The 23,668-nt window shown below is 43.9% G+C and overlaps 1 protein-coding gene across 1 annotated transcript in view; it reads left to right on the top strand.

The window, feature by feature from the left end:
• LOC126291456 (cytochrome P450 4C1-like) overlaps nt 1-23,668 on the top strand; it is an 87,700-nt gene that overhangs the window by 49,239 nt on the left and 14,793 nt on the right. The window contains exon 4 of the mRNA XM_049984969.1: nt 15,060-15,290. Within this exon, the coding sequence (XP_049840926.1) occupies nt 15,060-15,290 (231 nt within the window). The remainder of the gene's footprint in view (nt 1-15,059; nt 15,291-23,668) is intronic.

Raw genomic sequence — 23,668 nt, 5'->3', positions numbered from 1 at the left:
AATCATAGCTTGGTTCAAAATCATAAAACAAGGTTGTATACATGGAAGAATCCTGGATTTACTAGAAGGTATCAGATAGATTATATAATGGTAAGACAGAGACTGAGGAACCAGGTTTTAAACTGTGAGACATTTCCAGGGGCAGATGTGGACTCCGTCCAAAATCTATTGGTTATGAAATGTAGATTAAAACTGAAGAAACTGCAAAAAGGTGGGAATTTAAGGATATGGGACCTGGATAAACTGACTAAACCAGAGGTTGTACAGAGATTCACGGATGGCATAAGAGACCAATTGACAGGAATAGGGGAAAGAAATACAGTAGAAGAACATTGGGTAGATCTGAGGGATGAAGTAGTGAAGGCAGCAGAGGTTCAGGTAGGTAAAAAGACGAGGGCTAGTAGAAATCCTTGGGTAACAGAAGAAATACTCAATTTAATTGATGGAAGGAGAAAATATGAAAATGCAGTAAATGAAGCAAACAAAAATGAATGCTAGTGCCTCAAAAATGAGATCGACACGAAGCGCAAAATGGCTAAGCAGGGATGGTTAGAGGACAAATGTAAGGATGTAGAGGCTTATCTCACTAGGGATAAGATAGATACTGTCTACAGGAAAATTAAAGAGACATTTGGAGAAAAGAGATCCACTTGCATGAATATCAAGAGCTCAGATCGAAACCCAGTTCTAAGTAAAGGAGGAAAACCAAAAACTTGGAAGGAGTATATAGAGACTCTATATAAGGGCGATGTACTTGAGGACAATATTATGGAAATGGGATGTAGATGAAGATGAAATGGGAGATACTATACTGCGTGAAGAGTTTGACAGACAACTGCAAGATCTGAGTCGAAACAAGGCCCCGGGAGTAGACAACATTCCATTAGAACTACTGACGGCATTAGGAGAGTCAGTCCTGACAAAACTCTACCATCTGGTGAGCAAGATGTACGAGACAGGCGAAACATCCTCAGACTTCAAGAAGAATATAATAATTCTAATCACAAAGAAAGCAGGTGGTGAAAGATGTGAAAATTACCGAACTATCAGTTTAATAAGGCACAGCTGCAAAATACTAACACGAATTATTTACAGACGAATGGAAAAACTGGTAGAAGCCGACCTCGGAGAAGATCAGTTTGGAATCCGTAGAAATGTTGGAACAGGTGAGGCAATACTGACCTTGCGACTTATCTTACAAGAAGGTAAGGCAAACCTACGTTTCTAGCATCTGTAGGTTTAGAGAAAGCTTTGGCAATGTTGACTGGAATACTCTCTTTCAAATTCTAAAGGTGGTAGGGATAAAATACAGGGAGCGAAAGGCTATTTACAATTTGTACAGAAACCAGATGGCAGTTACATAGTCGAGGGACATGAAATGGAAGCAGTGGTTGGGAAGGGAGCGAGACAGGGTTGTAGCCTCTCCCCGATGTTATTCAATCTATATATTGAGCAAGCAGTAAAGGAAACAAAACAAAAATTCGGAGTAGGAATTAAAATCCATGGGGAAGAAATAAAAACTTCGAGGTTCGCCGATGACATTGTAATTCTGTCAGAGACAGCAAAAGACTTGGAAGAGCAGTTGAATGGAAAGGACAGTGTCTTGAAAGGAGGATGTAAGATGAACATCAACAGAAGCAAAACGAGGATAATGGAATGTACTCGAATTAAGTCAGGCGATGATGCGGGAATTAGGAAATGAGACACTTAAAGTAGTAAAGGAGTTTTGCTGTTTGGGGAGCAAAATAACTGATGATGGTCGAAGCAGAGAGGATATAAAATGTAGACTGGCAATGGCAAGGAAAGCGTTTCTGAAGAAGAGAAATTTGTTAACAACCAAGCGAGGCGTCGTTTGTCATTTACCAGTGTCATGTGTGATTTATGAGCAGCCGCTCGACCGTGAAATCCAAGTTTTCTCACCTCCCGCCTAATTGTCATAGAGCTTGCAATGGATCCAGAAGCAGTTTGGAATTCCTGTGTGATGGTTTGGATAGATGTCTGCCATTACACATTGCTACTCTCTTCAAATGTCGACGGTCTCGGTCAGTCAACACATGAGGTCGGCCTGTACGCTTTTGTGCTGTAATGTCTCTTCACGTTTCCCACTTCACTATCACACCGGAAACAGTGGATGTAGGGATGTTTAGAAGTGTGGAAATCTCGGGTACAGACGTATGACACAAAAATCACGTGACCACTTCCGAAGTCCGTGAGTTCCGCGGAGCTGTCCATTCCGCTCTCTCACGATGTCTACTGGCTGCTGAGGTCGCTGGCAGTAGGGTTGGGTTGTTTGGGGGAGGAGACCAGACAGCGAGGTCATCGGTCTCATCAGATTATGGAAGGATGGGGAAGGGTGTCAGCCGTGCTCTTTCAAAGGAAGCATCCCGGAATTAGCCTGGAGCGATTTAGGGAAATCACGGGAAAACTTAAATCATCCTGATTGAACCGTCGTCCTGCCGAATGCGAGTCCAGTGTGTGGTGTCACCGCCAGACACCACACTTGCTAGGTGGTAGCCTTTCAATCGGCCGCGGTCCGTTAGTATACGTCGGACCCGCGAGTCGCCACTATCAGTGATTGCAGACCGAGCGCCGCCACACGGCAGGTCTAGAGAGACTCCCTAGCACTCGCCCCATTGTACAGCCGACTTTGCTAGCGATGGTCCACTGACTACAGACGCTCTCATTTGCAGAGACGTCAGTTTAGCATAGCCTTCAGCTACGTCATTTGCTACGACCTAGCAAGGCGCCATATTCAGTTACTATTCTGAACAGATAATATTGCGAATCATGTACCGTCAAGAGCGACGTTCATCATTAATGGATTAAAGTTAACTATTAAGCTAATTACGTCCGCTTTCTGAATTCTCATTCCTTGTCATGTTCCAGACCTCACGTCAGTATAGTTCTTCCCTCGACACTCCAGCCTGCGTGAGCTAAAACCCGTGCATTTCGGCCTCCACTCGTAACACGGTGTTGGCTCTTCAGCCAACACAACACAGTGTGCTAACCACCTGGCAGCAGGTGGCAACCCCATGCATCTAATATGAGAAACGTATCCACTTGCCCGCGAAAGGCAAAGGTCCCGAGTTCGAGTCTCGGTCGGACACACAGTTGTAATTTGCCAGGAAGTTTCATATCAGCGCACACTCCGCTGCAGAGTGAAAATCTCATTCTGGAAACATCCCCCAGGCTGTGGCTAAGCCATGTCTCCGCAATATCCTTTCTTTCAGGAGTGCTAGTTCTGCAAGGTTCGCAGAAAAGCTTCTGTAAAGTTTGGAGGGTAGCAGACGAGATACTGGCAGAAGTAAAGCTGTGAGTACCGGGCGTGAGTCGTGCTTCGGTAGCTCAGATGGTAGAGCACTTGCCCGCGAAAGGCAAAGGTCCCGAGTTCGAGACTCGGTCGGACACACAGTTTTAATTTGCCAGGAAGTTTAATGAAAAACGTATGTTTTTCGGGGTGTCCGAATACTTTGATCACATAGTGTAATTGTTTACCCGTCTTGAGATTCATACTCTATTTCATTGGGGAAGCAGACTAACTCTGAGAAAATAAATGTAGGAGCACGGTCAGGAGGTATTACAGGAACATGCGAGTCTGAACACAGTCACAAGATTTTCCCAGTGACAGATTTTCACCGGTTTTAATTACGACGGCACCAATCGACACGTACGAGGCGCATTCAAGTTCCAAGACATCCGACCTTGTTTCTCCGGACTAGAAAGAGATAGAAACATGCGCATTGTTTTAAATGAGGCTGCGTTCATTGTCAATACGTCCCAGAGATGGCAGCAACGTACGCCAGATGGAATTTTACCGCCAGCGGCGAGAATGAGAACTGTTTTAAATACTTAAAATGGCGACGTCTTCCTTACATGAACAGCGTACAATAATTCGTATTCTGAATTTGCGTGGTGTGAAACCAATTGAAATTAATCCACAGTTGAAGGAGACATGTGGTAATGGAGTTATGGATGTGTCGAAAGTGCGTTCGTGGGTGCGACAGTTTAATGAAGGCAGAACATCATGTGACAACAAAGCGAAACAACCTCGGGCTCGCACTAGCCGGTCTGACGACATGATCGAGAAAGTGGAGAGAATTGTTTTGGGGGATCGCCGAATGACTGTTGAACAGCTCGCCTCCAGAGTTGGCATTTATGTGGGTTCTGTGCACACAATCCTGCATGCCGACCTGAAAATGCGAAAAGTGTCATCCAGGTGGGTGCCACGAATGCTGACGGACGACCACATGGCTGCCCGTGTGGCAAGTTGCCAAGCAATGTTCACGAACAACGACAGCATGAATAGGACTTTGTTTTCGTCGGTTGTGACAGTGGATGAGACGTGGATGCCATTTTTCAACCCAGAAACAAAGCGCCAGTCAGCTCAATGGAAGCACACAGATTCACCGCCACCGAAAAAATTTCGGGTAACCGCCAGTGCTGAAAAAATGACGGTATCCATGTTCTGAAACAGCGAGGGCGTAATCCTTACCCATTACGTTCCAAAGGGCGCTACAGTAACAGGTGCATGCTACGAAAATGTTTCGAAGAACAAATTTCTTCCTGCACTGCAAAAAAAAAAACGCCTGGGAAGGGTTGCCCGAGTCCTGTTTCACCAAGACAACGCATCCGCACATCGAGCTAACGTTACACAACAGTTTCTTCGTGATAACAACTTTGAAGTGATTCCTCATGATCCCTACTCACCTGACCTGGCTCCTAGTAACTTTTGGCTTTTTACAGCAACGAAAGACACTCTCCGTGGCCGCAAATTCACCAGCCGTGCTGCTATTGCCTCACCGATTTTCCAGTGATCAAAACAGACTCCTAAAGAAGCCTTCGCCGCTGCCATGGAATCATGGCGTCAGCGTTGTGAAACATGTGTACGTCTGCAGGGCGATTACGTCGACAAGTAACGCCGGTTTCATCAATTGCACCCACCTGACGGCGACCACTGGTGATCGGCCGCTTAAAGTACAGGAGCGGCCTGGGCCGGAAACTCCCAGTTGTCAATCCAAGCAGCAGCTGGTCGCACACAGAAAAGGCGGCGCTGCCAGCTCAGCCAGCGCCGCCTCCCCGCCTTGTTGCCGTCCAACAACTGCCGCGCTGCCTTCCACACCGGCGCTAAGTACACATTTACTGTGACGCTCCCGGTGTCTACACGAAGACTGGGGAGAACATACTTGTTGCAAAGACATCTCCGAATAAGTCTACATACCTGCTTCTAAAAGGACAGCTAATCAGGAGTCCTACTGTTAGAGTCGATGGCTCGCCAGTTCTTCGGCGACGGGAGACGCGATACTTGAGAGTCATAATTGACGTGAGATGGAACTTCGGGAAACACATAGACACCGTGCCCAGAGAGCTCTCCAACTACTAAACAACCTCATCTCCATAGGACATAAGAGATTTCGTCTTCCTCCTCATCCCATGAAACTATATCACAACAGTATTCTAACCTCAGTAGTGGGTTATGGCTCAGGAGTGTGGGCGCACAGGCTCACGAGGGTTGTGCCCGCCATGACACTGAGAAGGGTCCAGATAAGCATGATTTTGAGATCTGTGGGGGCCTACAGAACATCTCGGGGAAGAGGTCTGTTAGTTATAATGGGGCTCTGCCCATTAGACATCAAGATACGTGGACAAGCAGCGTGGTACTGGGCCAAAAAGGGGAACATGGAGAAAATAATAGAAATCATGGGTGGGAGGGTGGAGGATAAGAGCCAGCCGGAGTGGCCGTGCGGTTCTGGACGCTACAGTCTGGAACCGAGCGACCGCTACGGTCGCAGGTTCGAATCCTGCCTCGGGCATGGATGTGTGTAATGTCCTTAGATTAGTTGGGTTCAAATGGTTCAAATGGCTCTGAGCACTATGGGACTTAACAGCTGTGGTCATCAGTCCCCTAGAACTTAGAACTACTTAAACCTAACTAACCTAAGGACATCACACACATCCATGCTCGAGGCAGGATTCGAACCTGCGACCGTAGCAGTCACACGGTTCCGAACTGCGCGCCTAGAACCGCGAGACCACCGCGGCCGGCAGATTAGTTAGGTTTAATTAGTTCTAAGTTCTAGGCGACTGGTGACCTCAGAAGTTATGTCGCATAGTGCTCAGAGTCATTTGTGGAGGATAAGAGTGAAATACGAAACAGAGGGCAGGAACTTTGGCAGAGGCCTTGGGAGGAAGAAGAAACTGGGAGAAGAACCTTCCAGCTTTTACCAGATGTAAAAGAGCGTGGGTATGAAATATTTCGAACCTACACCAGGACTCATTCACTTTATCACTGGTCATGAACCCTATCCGACATATTTATGTCGGTTTGGGAAAAGGGCAACCCCTGAGTGTGACTGTGGCGTGGCAGAACAACTCCCGACCATGTGGCCTTCGAGTGCTTTCTCTTCAATGATGTCGCGACAGCACTCCGAGACAGACTTCCAAATAACGACACATACCAACTACTGCGACAAGAAGACACTTTTCACATTTTGAATGCATTGGCAGATGGGGTACCACGGAAAGTGTTAGCAGAATAACTGAATAACTGAGGGACCAAGAATAGGTATCAACTCGTAGATCAAACCGATTGAGACAAGATACCATTCCAATACCGCCTGTGCGTGGACTGGCCGACTTCCATCATAGTTGGAAACCGCCACGTATGGGACTAGCGGGGGGGGGGGGGGGGGGGGCTTCAACACCACCGATTACGACAAAGAAAGCACCGGATACGACAAGGGCATGCTCCTCGGGCTTAGCTCGTGGAGCCTAGCTGCTCTAAGTAGGTTTGTACTCTACTGGCACACCTGTGACGCTGTAAGTAATAGTCATCTTAGATTAGTTAAGTAACAAGTAGGTTAGATCAAACTGCCCATTGTTGTAGAAAATTAAAACTAACACACTGTAGTAGTTTAATCTGTAGCTCACTCGCATGACTGTAGTAGTAGTAGCTGCATTGTAATCCAATTCATGTATCATTTTATGATCCACTAATCATCTTAGGAGGTGGGTTAACATGTATAATTAGTATTGTTATTGGAAAGACATCAAGTATGAATGATCGGCGCAGAATCAAATCGAGCAGCAACACGGCCCAGAATGGATGATGAGAAAGCGCCAAAGAAGGTATCGGGGTAGATGCCAGAACGAAAAAGAAAACAGGATCCATCTCCTGAAGACGGTAATCTAATTCGTGGAGGTTGAAAAGCGAGAAAACTGACCTAAATAGATCCAGTACCTCCTCATCTGCCCACCTAGCTCAGTATTTTTTTTTGTAGCACCACAATTCAAAAGCTCCTATTCCCTTCTTCTCTGGACTCCTTACCGTCCATTTTTCACAACTGTGCTCGGCTAGACACCGGAAAAATGCCTCCAGAAAAGACTTCCTAACACATAAATTTGTATCCCTCTTCCACAAATCGCTGTTTTTCAAAACAATGCCTACCTTGATATGGCCATGCTCCGTTTTACATCCTCTCTGTTCCACCCATCAACAGTTACTTCGCTGCCAAATAACAAATTCACTGACTACTTTCAGTAGCTCATATGCTAATCCGACTCGCTCAGCGTTCTTGATTTAATTCGACTACATTCCATTGCCATTGCCTTTGTTTATGTTTATCAGATAACTTGAAACGTCCCCTTGATGAATTACTGTGCTTCACGATAAAGGATGACAGCCAAAACAGTTGCAGGATAAAAATTTATTAAAATTCTTGACCAAGGTTTCCGTACATATAAATATACCTTCGTCTTAAGTAAAAAATCCGGAACAGGGAGACTCTTTCATTTATGTAAAATAGAAAATATGGAACCAATTTACCTGTGACCTAGTGTCAAACAGATAAAGGTTGCACTATGGAACACATCTAACGAGAGAGTGCACTAGTGTAATGCCGCGAGAATCTCGCGTAACCTAGGCGGTGAAATACGAGTACATACTAGCGAAAACAACCAAAATGTTATAATAAACCGAAACCATCTGTCGTTGTGAATAAAAACATACTAGTCAATTAACCACACATACACACCGAAAATCACAAACAGCAAACATCAAAAATATGTAAAATCACAACAAGACAGAAAAACCGCATTTCACCGGCATCAACCAGCAAGAAAACTAACTTCTAGTCAGCCAGACTATATTACATTAAGGCAAGGAGAAGCTTGAAACTGTCTAAAAAATTTCTGTTTCGAAGCTGCACCTGTTCATTAAGAACGAAACCATGTTTTAGATATGCTTGAAAATGCCTAATTCTTCGAGAAAGTCCAGTCTGTAACCCTTATTCGCTTCATGAAGCAACTCTACGTCGTCGAGTTCACGTGGCGTATGCTGTAAGAGCCATAGATGTTCAACAAACGTGGAATTATGTACGTTTTCCCCATTTTTACCTAACATATGTTCTTTACACCTTACTTTAATGGGGGTACCTGTCTGTCCAATGTAATAGTTCGGGCAGTCGTTACACGTAATTTTGTATACACCGGACTATGTGCCGAGTTCTTCCCGTGCTCCAATATTATGAATTACTCTTTGTTTCAGGCTATTATTTACGGAAAAGGCAACTCTGTAACCGTATTGTTTCTGTAAAAGTCTTCTTATCTTATATGAAACGCTCCCTAAAAATGGAATAGATATAAAGTTATTACCTCATTCTTCTTCGCCCTGTTATCTCTTAAAGTTGAACATATTACAGCTGTTTTTTCTTAAAAATTTGGTCAATTAATTTAGGGTCGTATACATTGTTAATAGCCATTGCTATTAATAAAGATATTTCTTTTTCTAAACAATTCTGTTCTAAAGCTGTGCTCACAGCCCGATAAACTGCAGAATGAAAGAAGGCGATTTTGTGAGTTCGAGGATGACAAGAATCTATTGGAATAATATTATCAGAAAAAGTTTCTTTACGAAATATGCCGAAGCTAATAGTGTTACCACATAATTTAAGTTTCAAGTCAAGGAAAGGGAGTTCTCTCTCATTGTTTTGTATCTCTTTTGTGAATTTCATTTTCTCGTGAAAACTGTTGAGAACATGAAAAGTTGTTGTAGATCTTGGTCACTCTCTTGAAATATTATGAGTATATCATCAACATAACGAGCATAGAAAGGAATCATATTACCCAACGCAGGATTGTTTTCGAATAAATTTTCTTCTAACGTATTCACAAAGATGTCAGCTAAGATACTAGCTAACGGGCAACCCATGGCTAAGCCGAATGTTTGCTCATACATTTTGCCATTAAGCTGAAAGTAATTGTAATCTAGTACAACCTGCAGTAGTGACCTAAGTTCCGACAACTGTAGCTCACTTAGAGTTCTATGTTGTCGAATGTTAACTTCAATAATCTTAAGAGTGATATCCACTGGAACATTAGTGTATAAACTTACGACGTCAAAAGAAACCAAACGAGAGGAAAAAGTGATCTCTATCGATTTTAGCTTGTTTATTACCTCAGCACTATTTTTAACAGAATAATTGTTTCCAAAAACAAAGGCTTCTTTAATTTTAGTGTGTAAGAATCTCGCTAATTTATGATGTGGACTCTTTGTTCCTCTAACGATGGAACGAATTGGGTGTTGACTTTTGTGTACCTTAAACTGACTTCTAAGCGTAGGTGCTCTAGGGTTCATATTAATTAAAGTTTTCTTTTGAGACTCTTTCATAAAATGTTTAGTTTTTCTTAAAATATCCCTAATTTGCTTTTGTAATGTAGGGGTAGGATCCTGCTCGATTTCGAATATCCCATTTTCCCCTAAACAATGTAAAATGTGGAGTTCTTCCATTACAAATATTTGTCTGAATACACCTCTAGCCTAGAGCCCCCGTATTATGGTAGTCCAGAACATCTCTTTCATTGAAGACGCTCTCAGAACTGACAGAATTTCTCCTACCTGTTAACTGTGACAAGCGTAACTTTATCATGCACTGTTTTCCCACTTTGCTTCTCCCCTACCTTGGGCTCTTCCACAACGCTCTACCAATGGGTTGTGTGCCGGCACGAACTACACTGTCTTTTTAGTCAGATCCAGGTTGGCACGCCTCCTCCAGCCTGCGAAACTTCTGGACGCCGTAACCTGAGTGCCAGACACGCTGACTTGCCTTTGTGTGGACGCCGTGGCCCTACTCCACGAGAATGGCGGCCATTCAGATTGTTATGCTCAATTAAAACTGAAGTATCCCGTGACCGTGATGCAGTTTTCACCAAAATTACTCTAACTAAATTCTAATACTTGTACATACGATTCCACCTGATTATGTCTCTCATTCAGTATTTTAATTTATGAAGATACTGCAGTGAGCATGCGCAGAGGAATGAGCTATAACTGCCATGTCTCTGACTCGCAGAGTGACTTACATTATGTGGCCGCATGCATAGACTAAATAGCAGTCACAAAGAGTTTTGATTTAGAAAGCAGGTTAGTCAAAAAAAGCAAATGGCTTCAAGAAATAGAAGACCTAAAGTAAGCAGGAATCAATGCGGAAATAAATTTTCAGAAACAAGTAAAAGAAAACAAGAATCGAGGACAACAGAAACAGGAAAACAATTAAAGGATTTTCCGAAGAGGAAAAGAAGGTAACATGAAGAAAATGACTAATCAAGTAACATTCAAGTTAAGACGTTGTCTCAGGACCAAACCTCCTTAATAGTAATAATAAAATAATGCCTCCTCTTCCTTCTCCTTTCTCACATCCCCCCTGAAAACATCAACCAGCTTGGCCAGTGCAGGTTTTTGGCCACGAACAGTGCGTTAGCTCTTATACTCGTGTGCCTTATTTTCCAGAGTCAGGAGTCTCAACATCCGTCCTTTTTGTCAATATAGTATACTCTCTGGGGGACATCCACAACTGTTGTTACAGTTTTTCGTCATGAATAAATCCACTCGAGTTGTGCTAGACTGTTCCTTTATTTGGATAAAATCGTGCACCACCCGACGTTAACAACGTAAATCCTTCAGGATTAAATCCCATCATCAGGCACTACAAAAAACAAGGTAATCTAATAGGGATGCTATATAAAATTTAACATTAAAAGAGTCCATACAAACGTGAATATCGTGTCATACCTTGATTTCGCTTGAGAAACTCGTGTCAGTCATGCAAAGAAATCGAGCAAATTTATCAAGTAGCGTGCGTGATTCCGTACTCGTGAGGCATGAAAAGGTTCTTTGACTGAACCAGTACCACAATGGCTAAATGGGCCTAGCCAGAAAAGCGTGAATGTAACAGCAAATTAGCACACATTTCAAGCCTAATGTAACCTGCGAACCAACGGCAAACAACTGGGCATGTGTCGGCGCTAAGGAAGTAAAATGAAGGCATGTTATTGCAGAAGGATGATGGAGTACATGTTTTTCCTCGCATCTGAGGATGATGTATTGGCCTCCGCAGGTATCTGAACCGCTTTTAAGCATGTAATAAGCTCCCCTCTATTTTTAACGTGTATGATCGTCAAAAAATTCTAATTAAGTGCCATCTTAAGAATTATGGGAAGTTGAGGTTCTAGGCCGTCAATGGTATCTTCATCTAACTTGTCTTTAACATGTCGTACCCTAATGTTGGAGGCTGCATATCAATTCAACTGAGAGGTGTCACACAACGTTTACAGAATTAGATTCAGTTTTTCTTTACTGGGGTTGTACATAATACACAGGCGTCCAACACTGAAGCAACCGAAATCCTGAAAGGTTGCGTTTATTGTGCAACTAAACAGTATAATCAGGTGATAGTTAAATAGAAACAATACAAAGAATACTGAATATAAATAACTGCAGTATACATAACTGTAGACGAAAAATTATCTTCGTTTTTCCCAACTTAACGGATTTGGTCACACATTCAGACAACTGGTTAAGGCGCTCAGTATGGGGTGTGACCACCTCTGGCAGCAATACACGCCTCAATGATGTCATCAGTCTCGAGGCAATAACGCCCATTCTTCCTGCAGTGCTGCTCGCAAGTATTGGAGAGTATTTTTTGCTGTCGCTAGTTATGGTCTTGACTGCAGCGTAGATCCATTGTCTCAGGCCTACCAGATATCGAAGCTTTTTTCTGTAAACAATGTCGTGATAAACGCCTTCACACTGAAATCCAGTGGAGCCAGATCGGGAGACCGAGAGGGCCAATGCAAGTCTTCCTCTGCGCCTCGTCCACCGCAGACGTGCTCTGTGGGATGCAAATCAAGAGAGCGACCAGACCATGACATGCGTGAAATATCTTCTGTTTCCAAGAAAACATAAGCTACGCGGGCTCTATGAGGTCGAGCATTATCGTCCATCAATACGAAGTCTGGGCCCGCAGCACCTCGCAACAACGCAAATTATGTCCTAAGATTCTGTCACGATACCTCACAGCAGTTAAATCTTGCCTATTCACCAGTACAATTTCATGAATAGGGATTCGAGTGATATATGTAATCCTTGCCCACGCCATTAGAGATTCTTCTCGATATCGGTACCTTTCTACAGTGCTTGTGTCCCGAAATCGTGTTACACGTTCCCTCCAGCTGTGAATCTGCCGAGAATCCCTGTCCGGACCAAATCGCGACTCTTCTGTGAAAAAGCATACTCTCCGACCGTCCACGTTGCATGTCGACGACTCCACTCTAGACGTTCCCTTCTGTGAAGACGCGTCAGAGGTACACATACAGCAGGTCCCCGACAGTAAAGACAACTCTGCCGAGGCCACCGCAGAGAGACTGGTGGCGGCTTCTCCGAGCCGTATTGTGCAGTCTGTGACCGTGTACGCAGCGGTTGTGGATGCTCGATTACCCCAAAACCACTGTCCCGTTTGACAGGTGCCATGAAGTCACCGTTGTCGCTGTTGTCCGTTGACCACAATGCCACCTTCGGACGGAGATCTGGTTGACAGTTTGTATGATTATATCGTGAATTAGACACAGAAAGGGGAAACTACAGTTTTTTGCTTTAATTTTGCACACCAATGTACCGGTTGATCAAAAAGTCTGTATAAATTTGAAAACTTGATAAACCACGGAATAATGTAGATAGAGAGAAAACAATTGACACACATGCTTGGAATGACATGGGGTCTTATTGGAACAAAAAAAAAGAAACAAAGACGCATGAAAGATCACTTGTGCTCGTCGTTTTGTGATGATCGTGTGCTCAGCCGCCAGTTTCGTCATGCTTGGCCTCCCAGGTCCCCAGGTCTCAGTCCGTGGGATTATTGACTTTGGGGTTACCTGAAGTCGCAAGTGTATCGTGATCGACCGACATCTTTAGGGATGCTGAAAGACAACATCCGACGCCTATGCCTCACCATAACTCCGGACATGCTTTACAGTGCTGTTCACAACAGTATTCCTCGACTACAGCTATTGTTGAGGAACGATGGTGGACGTATTGAGCATATGCTGTAAAGAACATCATCTTTACTTTGTCTTACTTTGTTATGCTAATTATTGCTGTTCTGATCAGATGAAGCGCCATTTGTCGGACATTTTTTGAACTTTTTAATTTTTTTGGTTCTAATAAAACCCCATGTCATTCCAAGCATGTGTGTCAATTTGTACCTCTCTATCTACATTATTCCGTGATTTATTCAGTTTTCAAATTTATACTGACTTTTTGATCACCCATTACATCGTTCCTCAGGGTAGTACTTCTTATGCAACTCTGCAGCTATGTATATATTCAGCATTTCTAGGTGTTCATCACTCGTATTGACTTCTCCTTTACTGGAGATTCTATGCACCATGATTATGCAGATTACCTTTCACGTTGTGTTGCACTACCCACATCCATACCCTTGTATTTTCAATATGACGTATTCTGTATACTGACTTATGTTCCACTATTACGTTTAATTTGTGGTGTGGCGGTTTGTCCCCCTTTTTATGTTATACTATGGTCTTATTATTTTTACTTCATGACAATGTCATTGTAAATGTTCATTATTTTGTCGTTCGAGAATTTCATAACACATTTTTATTACTTGTACTTCTTCACAATTGCAATACACATTGCATGTTTTAGTATTTGTTCTGTATCTGCTCTGCTTTAGCTAACATATTTCGTAAAGTAATGTGGTGTGAACGTAGTTAGTAGCGGGTGGGATTTGGGAGAAAGCGCGGGGATGCGGCCGTGTTTTGAGGTACGATTTCTTCGGTCGTCCCTCGCGTCTTCGATGCTCGTTCTGGCGGCTGCCACTCTGTGACGTATCCTTGACGTCAGTCACTTGGCTGCTGTCAGCCCGTCAGTGTGTTGACCGGTCTTGTTGAGGGGCCATAACGTGATGCGGGATCGACGAACGGTAAGGTACCTCTGAGGTGCAGTAATTGACGTTCAATGGCATTTATGCCTTGATCTTACTTTCTTAGGCCGCGCCACATATCCTGTCGTTTGCAGTCGGTTGATACGTTACATTAGGCTGACAATGAGTGTTTTTTTGCTGTTATGTTCATGGTTTTTCCACTTAGACCCCGTTCAGCTATGCAGTACTGCTTCTATCGAAGAACATTTTCATGCTTCAACCGCACGGGATCTCGCTTGTTACTTGATAAATTTTGATGGATATTTTACGTGACTTGTACGATTTTCTCGTACGCAATCATTACATAATATTTACAATTTTATGGACCCTTTTACTGTTAATGAATTCTAAATAAAATACCTTTCAGTTTGCCTGAAGATGAGATTTACTTCCTGAAACCTTGCTTATCCAAGTACAGGATTTGTCGAAAACAGTTGGAAATGGGTCTATTCATCATGAAATACTATTGTGGCTTGTCTGATTAGTGGGGTCCAGTCTTGCAAGGGACCCAGAGAGTACCTCATCCCCCATCCCCAAAAAAATGGTTCAAATGGCTCTGAGCACTATGGGACTCAACTGCTGTGGTTATTAGTCTTAGAACTTAGAACTACTTAAACCTAACTAACCTAAGGACATCACACACATCCATGCCCGAGGCAGGATTCGAACCTGCGACCGTAGCAGTCACACGGTTCCGGACTGCGCGCCTAGAACGGCGAGACCACCGCTGCCGGCCCCCCATCCCCAATGGAGGCTATGTTTGACAAATGGCGATGGTGTTTACAGAAGATGATGGTGCGGCCGTGGTTGCGGAGCAAGTTGCTGCTTCGGCTGACTTCACAGGGACGTGCCATCTTCAAGTACTACGCACAGCTGCGGGAGCGGGTAGAGGAGGTCATCGCCATGAGGTCGGCGGCCAAAGAGGAGGGACCAGCCAAGACGCGGCGGCGTCTGCTCGAGACTCTGGTGAAGCCTGGTGGGGAGACCGCCCTCCCAGTCTCGGAGGTCCGGGACGAGGTGAGCCGTAGGCGGCTGCGCTGGTCTCGCGCTGCCCTTCTAATTACTCTCTAATCACAGCTCACAATGCTTATTCTCCACTGACTTCTCCTTCTTCATTTCAACCTCTTTCTTGTCCTCTTACTTCCCCTTCTCTTCAATTCTGCTTTATTCTTCCATTCCTGTTCTTCTATTTTGTCAACTTCTACTTCTTCCTCCTTCTCCATCCTGACTGTTTTTCTCTGCCTTTCTTCCCCACTTCTTTATTATTAGAAGGATCCTTAGGCGCTTTATTTACGCATGTCTCAGTGTTGAATCCCCTTGTCAACACACCACAGGTGAACACAAAATAGGAGCGCTGAGAAAGCATAAGAACCTTTTCTGCTTTGATCCCCAGCGGTTCCAACCTGTACAAAAGAGCAATAATAGCGGTCGCTCTGTGCTATGAAAGGGTGCGATCACGTTCAATGGTGACGCGGTTCCACAATGTCTTCAGAGAAGAGTTGAAACGTCCAAGTGTGTGAGCAATGTCAATGGTTGTCAGGGACGTCTTCCTGTTGCTCACTGTATTATTATTATTACAGGGTTATTCTAAATTACGGACCCAATTTCAAAAGTTTGTGTGTATTCAAGTACAAATCCAAAACGAACAACCTTTATACCAATCGAAAGAGGAATTTTCAAAGTTCTTGGCGGGCGGCTGGTGATGGTTTCAGAAGCGGCATTAGCGCCGTCATTCCATTTCACTGTCAGTTGTGAGTGATACAACGAAAGCGTTCCTCTGTTCGCGAAAAGTGTGTTGCAAATTGCACTGCAGCAGGCATTTCGCACCAAGTTCGGTATTCAACCACGAACTCGCAAAATCATTAGCCATTGGTTTAAGAAATTTACACAGACTGGGAGTGTATGTAAAGGCAAAAAGCACAGCCGACAGCGTGTGTCAGAGAATGATGTCCAACGGATTCAACGAAGTTTTGTCTGCAGTCCCAGTAAGTCTATGAATAGAACCACTCGAGAACTTGAAATACCCCAACTAACTTTAGCAAGCTGGGATCTTTTTACTTCCTCTCTTGTCTTGCCATCTGCCTCCTTAAATTCATTTTTACTAATTACCATTAATATACATGAGTAAAATCTGCATTTTCATATAATACAAAGGTTGACTCTCTTAAATAATATAACACCAGATCTAATTTTGTGCTTATTTTTATGTATGTAATTGATTTTCTAATTTATTTTGACCATTCCTAGTTAGTATCTTTTGTTATAGGATGAAAACAGTAATTGTTTCCTAACTTAGATTCTATACTTGACGCATAAACAAATATAAATTCTGTAGTAGAAAAACTATTAAAAATATGGAATTTTTCTACATTTTCAGTTAATTGAATGAAGTATGTTTCATTCGTAATTTCTGTAACTTAAACATTGAACAATGTATAGTTCAGTACCTATTATTGTGACGATATATAAAGGCCAGAACTTTTGGGCTCGAGACAGTCAGTCCACGGCCGATTTTCAGACTAGTGACCCGTGCTGGTTAGGTTAACAATGCATTAATGTAAAATAAATGTAAGTTAAATAGGCTGTATGTTGAAACAATGACATTGTCTGTTCAATACGTACCATATTATTCTGCAAGAATTGTGAACTGTGTGATTAAGTTTTTACTGTTCATAAATATTCAACAGCAAATATTGTAGCAGTATGCTGACGTATGCCTGCAGACTATTAATGAGGCTTATCAAAATTTGCCAGTAGCTAACTGGCCATATAACTGCGTGTTAAGGGAGGGGGGGGGGGGTGGAGGGTTGCGAACAGTGAAAGTAAAGAACTGTGAAACGCAGTTTTTCACCTGTCGGCTACATCTTTTAATGTAGTCAGTGTTGAACTTCCACCCCCAATTTTTCAGCCAGTCTAGCTACGCAGTATGTCGACACCGAGGACAATCAACGAGGAAATAAAGCAGATGAACATCACAAACTGTATGGAAAGTTCTGATACTGCGTTTGCTGTACAAGCTCTACCGTTTACAGTTTGTGCAGGCTCTCAACCACAACAATGAAGAGAAGCGTCTCGCGTTTTGTGGTTATGTGCTAGCAAAGTTCGAGAATGACGCATTTCTACAATGTGTAATTATTAGCGATGAAGCGGCGTTCCACCCTGGTGGAAAAGCTAACAGAGACAATGTTTGCATATACGGTTTGGAAAATCCACATTTACCATTGCAACACCAAAGAGACTCAACCAAGATCAATGTGTTCTGTGGCGTATCCCGTACAAACGTTTATGGACCATTTCTCCTTGTGGAAAGAACTGTATCGGGAGTCACACACCTGGACATGTTGAAAAAATGGCTGTTCTCTCAAGCTATGGAAGATTCCCAGGCCTTCATTTTCCAGCAGGATGGAGCTGCGCCCCATTGGCTCTGTGGTGTATGAGGAGTTTTGGATAACTTCCTTCCTCAGCGCTGGATCGGTCACAGGAGACCTGAAGACTTCTGGCTTAGTTGAATTTAGTTTAGTTATGTCAAGCTCCATAGATCATTTTTTACAATTATTGTATCGATATGATGTAGAACAAGTCAGATTACAAGAAATATATGCACACACACCCAGTTCTGAAACAGAAACTCGACCATGGAATAGAAGGAGTTGTCCAAAAGAAATGATCTTAAGTTACATTTAAAACTTGATCTGCTACCAGCCAGACACTTTATGTTGTTGGGCAAATGATCAAAGATTTTTGTTGCTGAATAATGTACTCCTTTTTGAGCAACCGACAGCTTCAATAACCGATAGGGAAGGTCATTCTTCCCTCTAGTGGCATACGTATGAACATCACTGTTCTTCGCGAATTGAGATGGATTATTTATAACAAATTTCACTAGCGAATATATGTACTCTGGTCGTGCAGTTAAAATACCTAACTCCTTGAATAGGTGCCTACATGACGTCCTTGGGTGAACACCACTAATTACTTTCACTGCTCTCTTTTGTGCAATCAGTACTTTACGTCTAAATGGTGAGTTACCCCAGAAAACTATTCCATAACTCATCATTGAGTGGAAATACGTGAAGTACGTTAGGAGGCTTATCTGTTTATCACCAAGACTAGCGATTATGTGAGAAGGTAAAGAAGCTGAACTTAATACTTTGAGAAGCTCAGTAACATGCTTCTTCCAGTTAAAGTTGTTATCAATGTGAACACCCGAAAATTGGGAGAAATCTACCCTGTAAACTAAACCGACACACTTCGCATTCAGGTAACTCGTTCACGTGGATGGGCAATGGGTCCATCTCCTTCGGTGTCGATGTACGACCTCTCACGAGAACCTTAGAGTAGCGAGCATGGAAGATATGGACAGGTTTTGCGGGTATGTGGCACTCGGTGGGAGTATGGGTCGGCAGTGGGGCGTGCCGAGATTTCCAGGCAGATCTGTTGAGTGCTGCGTCCCTAATGACACAGTGGTTACCACACCCACCTAGTGAGCAGTCCATGTAATGTCCCGATGCTGCTGATACTTGTTAACCCCTTCCCTTTCCTTTTCTTTCTCCCCCTTCCACCTTCTATTCACACAGAAGGCCAGCTTAAAACAGTTGTGTAAGGCAACTACAAAGCTAACGTTTATCTCGCTCGGCTGCGAACTGATGAGGGGCTGGGAACCATACAATTGTTACAGGGCGTTTCGCAGTTAATGTTACGAACTTTTAGAGGTTATAGAGGGGACTTAGTAGATCACATTGTAAGGTGTCAGGCAAATCCAACACCTTCCATGAAAACCCTGACGTGATAAGCAAATCCAGTAGTATGTCACATAGCTCCGAATAAATCGTGACATTAAATTAACCAAAGTGATACGAGTAACGAGTGAGCAAATGGAATACCATAGACGAACACAAGAATGCCTAAATGCATGTCGTACCTTCCCACCGTGAGACAGACGCAGTTCCGAGGGGAGAAACGAGAACAGAAGCCGAGAGCAGAACTGTGTTAAGCTAGAAGGCCCTACGATAAGGGACGGACTGGACACCCACGTATCCAGCTAACCACTAGGACAACCCAAGCTGCAAGTTTTAGCATGAGACTTTTCGCTTCTCTGTTACGTTGCAAACTGTAAAAACATTGCCCCACCACGAAAAGTATAACATTCTCATTGGATAGACAGAATTTTTGTAGGCGGAGCTTAAGGTTAACATTGAGACCCTGATTGGTCAGATGAAAACACAGCCAGATAGTTTTTTTTTTAAACCAACTTTGGTAAATTGTAGTAAGGAGAGAGTTGCTTGCGAGATGGCGAGGTGAGCGGAGGTGTGCAGCCCGCCGCCACCTGACGAACACCGACAACGTAATGAACGCACGCGATGCCGCATAACAGCGCATAAAGCTTCACTCAGAACTGCAGAAGTCTCATATGTTACACCCCCCTTTTTGCGTAATACTAGTGTCGATCGTCAATTAAAGCTCATGATGTTCACATTTGCCACTTGAAGTAAAAATCTGAAACGCGATGATTTTTCTGTTATATAGTTATTGAGAAGCCACATCAGCCACTGTAATTTCGACAAGTTTGATAAGTAATTAAAGATAATTGAGGGTCGCTGTAGAACATTTTGATAGTTTTCTGTTTTGGCGTTATTTTACCAGCTAACTAAAAATAGGAAAGCCTTGAACCCCTTCACTACATTTAGTTAGTATTAAGATTATTTTACAGGGAGTGCAGTGGAGCTGACGCTGAAATCATTAAGTATTTAGTTATATCATCGCTAGTCTCACTGAACTCTTCTGAATTCTACATCTCATGTGTGGTCTGGCTTCTCCTTACCAGCAGCCAGACCCAGGTTCAAACTAGTCAATTCCCTAAAAAAACACTCTCAGGGCGTCGTTGCGCGAAAGTGGTAAGGAGACACGATGTAGAACAAACAGACACCACGCAGAATGTTAGAACGTTGTACATAGGAACCCGTGTCCGGAAATGTTTCGTCTCTATATTACAAGGAGAGAAACAGCTACCCAGTCGCGCGCTAGATGTTTCTTAAGCAATTCGCCTGTTATGGTGGACTACCCACATTCACAAATGGTACGATGATGCGATGTCACATAATGTCCTCAATTTCCATCTGCCTTGCGTTCATGTTCCTGATGATGCGTCAGTTCACATCACAGTGACTACAGTAGTACTGTAGTGACAGGATGCCTGAGTACACGTTTGCAGAATACAACGATATGTTCCCGCTCGGCCAGCCCCAAGCCTAAAGCGCTGCTTTCCAAGCGGGAAGGAGTGCCTATTCCAAAATAAAAAAAAAAAATGTTCAAATGTGTGTGAAACCTTATGGGACTTAACTGCTAAGATCATCAGTCCCTAAGCTTACACACTACTTAACCTAAATTATCCTAAGAACAAACACATTCATGCCCGAGGGAGGATTCGAACCTCCGCCGAGACCAGCCGCACAGTCCATGACCGCAGCGCCCCTGACCTCTCGGCTAATCCCGCGCGGCGGCGTGGCTGTCCCTGGCACGAATCTGCCCGGCGGATTAGAGTTGAGCTCCGGTGTGCCGGCTAGCCTGTGGATGGTTTTTAAGGCGGTTTTCCATCTGCCTCGGCGAATGCAGGCTGTTTCCCCTTATTCCACCTCAGTTACGCTATGTCGGCGACTGTTGCGTAGACACTGTCTCCACGTATGCATACACCATAATTACTCTACCACTTGGGGTTAACTGTTGTATGAGACGTTCCTGAGGTGGGGGGTGTCCACTGGGGGCCGAACCGCACAATAACCCTGGGTTCGGTGTGGGGCGGCGGTGGGGTGGGTGGACTACTGTAGCCTCTTGTGGGGCTGTGAACCACTGAGGGCTATGGCGGGACGAAGTCTTCCTGTAGTTTCTAGGTCCCTGGTTCAATACACACATACATACATCTACACACCGATATGTCGTTCATTTATGGTGAAGCTTGTAGTACTGGAAGAGAATGTCAACGTCTGTGCCACGCGTACTTTCCAAATCGTGTGATTCCATCACATCGCATGTTTACCAGAGTGGAACAATGGCTGAGCGAAAGTGGGAATAGAGCAAACTGGGGTGTTCCAAGATGGCAACACACTGTCATACTGCAAGAGGGGGTGCTTCGTAAAGGTAACCCATCGACGAGGATCCGAGCTACTGCACGTGACTTGGATGTGTCTCACTCGTCTGTCTGGTGTGTTCTGCACGGACGACCCATACAGCCTCAGAAGGCACACGCTTTGCTCCCGGCGGATTTTATGTCATTTGTCAATTTCTGTTCCTGGTTTCTACACCATTGCGTGGATTTTCCTCAGATTCCAAGGCGAATCTTGTTCACGGACGAAGCGTATTTAAACATGGAGAGTGTTTTGAACGCTCAAAAGAACCACATCCGGGCTGAAGAAAACTCCAAAGCCATTTGTACTCGAAGATTTCAGCATACCTTCTGCACCAGTATTCGGGTACTTGCTCGTATCCGGGATGGTCGTGTGACTCAGCCGTTCATCCTTGCTCCCAAACTGACTGTGTCAGGTATTTGATATGCCTGCAACAAGTGATGGCGGAGTTTCTGAAAGATGCGCCACTGGACATTCGGCAGTAATTGTGGTCCCATCCTGATGACGTGACAACTCATTTTGTAGTCACGTGAACGCAGTTTACGGGGACAGGCGGATCAGTCGAGGTGGATCAAGTGCTCAACAAACGCGGTCCCCAGATTTAACCCCTTCGGAGTTTTTATTGTGGAGCCACAGGAAGAGTCTTCTCTACGAGACCCCTGTCCAGTCAAAGGAGGATCTGGTTCTGGTTCCACAGATCGTGGCTGCGGATGAAGTGATGAACCTTACACCACGCATGTTGGACGGAGTTTATGCGAACTTACCGCGCAAATAAAAACCCGCTGGGCAGAACAGGATTGTGGAAAGGTCCAAATCAGCTGTCGGTCAGTTTCACTTTTAAAATTGTAATTTATTCTAATTTAATAACACCTTTAAACCAAAACGGGACATAGCCGAACCTTTACAACTACGAGTTTCAAAACCAAATTCTTTCACGGCTGAAGGCCTCCAAACAATAAATCTTAAAAAGCAACCAGATAAATGTCAACTGACTTAAGACATGCAGTTAAAATTGCTAAAAAATAATGAAAACATATATATCACAGCTAGGCGGAAAGCCTCAAGGCAAAAGTGGTTAGAACAAACATATACAAGGTGCAATACAAACAGGTGAAGGCCACAATTAAATTTGAAAATTTTGAAATGTATTACCATAATCTTTTAAGGCAGAAGGCAGAAACGTTTTCGATTAAGGGGAAATTTTGAGAATAAGGCTTTAAGCGGCTGAAGGCCCACAGTTGATCTTCCAAAGATTCAAAAAATACCTTAGCCTTTAAGTTCTCAATGGCAGAGCGAACACTAAATGGAAAAGCAACGCAACGACAATAACTAAATTTAAGAATAAGGTTTTAAGTAGCTGAAGGTCCACAGTTGATTTACATAAATTGATTTACATAGAACTGAATAAAAAAAATTTTTTTTTTAGCATTGGCTATAATACATTATCCAACAGACCATTAAACACCCATGAAAAGGACAGTTTAGACAACGGCACTGAGACGCCTCCAGCGAGGGGGGGGGGGGGGGGGGGGCGGCTGCCCTCGAGACATTCACGTTTGCTTAGGTGTGAGAGCTAGTGGACCCAACTATACTTGATCAGTCGGTAAACAACCAACCAAGAGACAGTCACGGACCGACCGACCAAACGACTAGCTAGCCACCAATCGGTACATAAAAAATAAAGGCCTCAAGGTAGAAAATTCAGCTGGTACACTTGAAATTTCCGTCATTGACCAGGGCAGGTCACCAGCACACTTATGGCCACAATGCAGAAAATTCCGCTGGTGCACTTGAATTGCAGTCAACCAATATAGTTAATTATACCGCACGGCGGTTCGATTTCACCACTACAAACAGTGTTGCTCACAGGAAAAGCTCCCGAACAGCGAACCACCGAAAAGAACGACACAACATGAACGGACGAGGCTTGAGTACTTAAGACACCACTCAACTTTGACGTCCTGGGTCGGTGGGCCACGAAGTTCGTAGCGATCGGACAGCTCCACACACGCTCCGACACTGCGCAGGGACCGCCAGTGGACCCAGCCGACTGAAGCACACGGAGATATCCTCCCTGATCCTCACCAACCGACCGACTGCCCGCACACCCCTGGCCGGAAACTATATGCACAAGACCAAAGATGGTACACGGTGCAAATATCGATACACATCGCTGCTGGCACACGTAGAAGGAGGAAGAACCACACCATAAGCGCAACAACGACGGGAAACCAAACACAGATAGACAGCCGAGATCAAGGTTCAAAATGGCTC

This window comes from Schistocerca gregaria, chromosome 9 (genome assembly GCF_023897955.1).
Source record: "Schistocerca gregaria isolate iqSchGreg1 chromosome 9, iqSchGreg1.2, whole genome shotgun sequence".
In the NCBI taxonomy this organism is placed as follows: Eukaryota; Metazoa; Arthropoda; class Insecta; order Orthoptera; family Acrididae; genus Schistocerca; species Schistocerca gregaria.
Note: the sequence above shows the minus strand (reverse complement) of the source record. Positions and strands in the feature narration are given on the sequence as shown.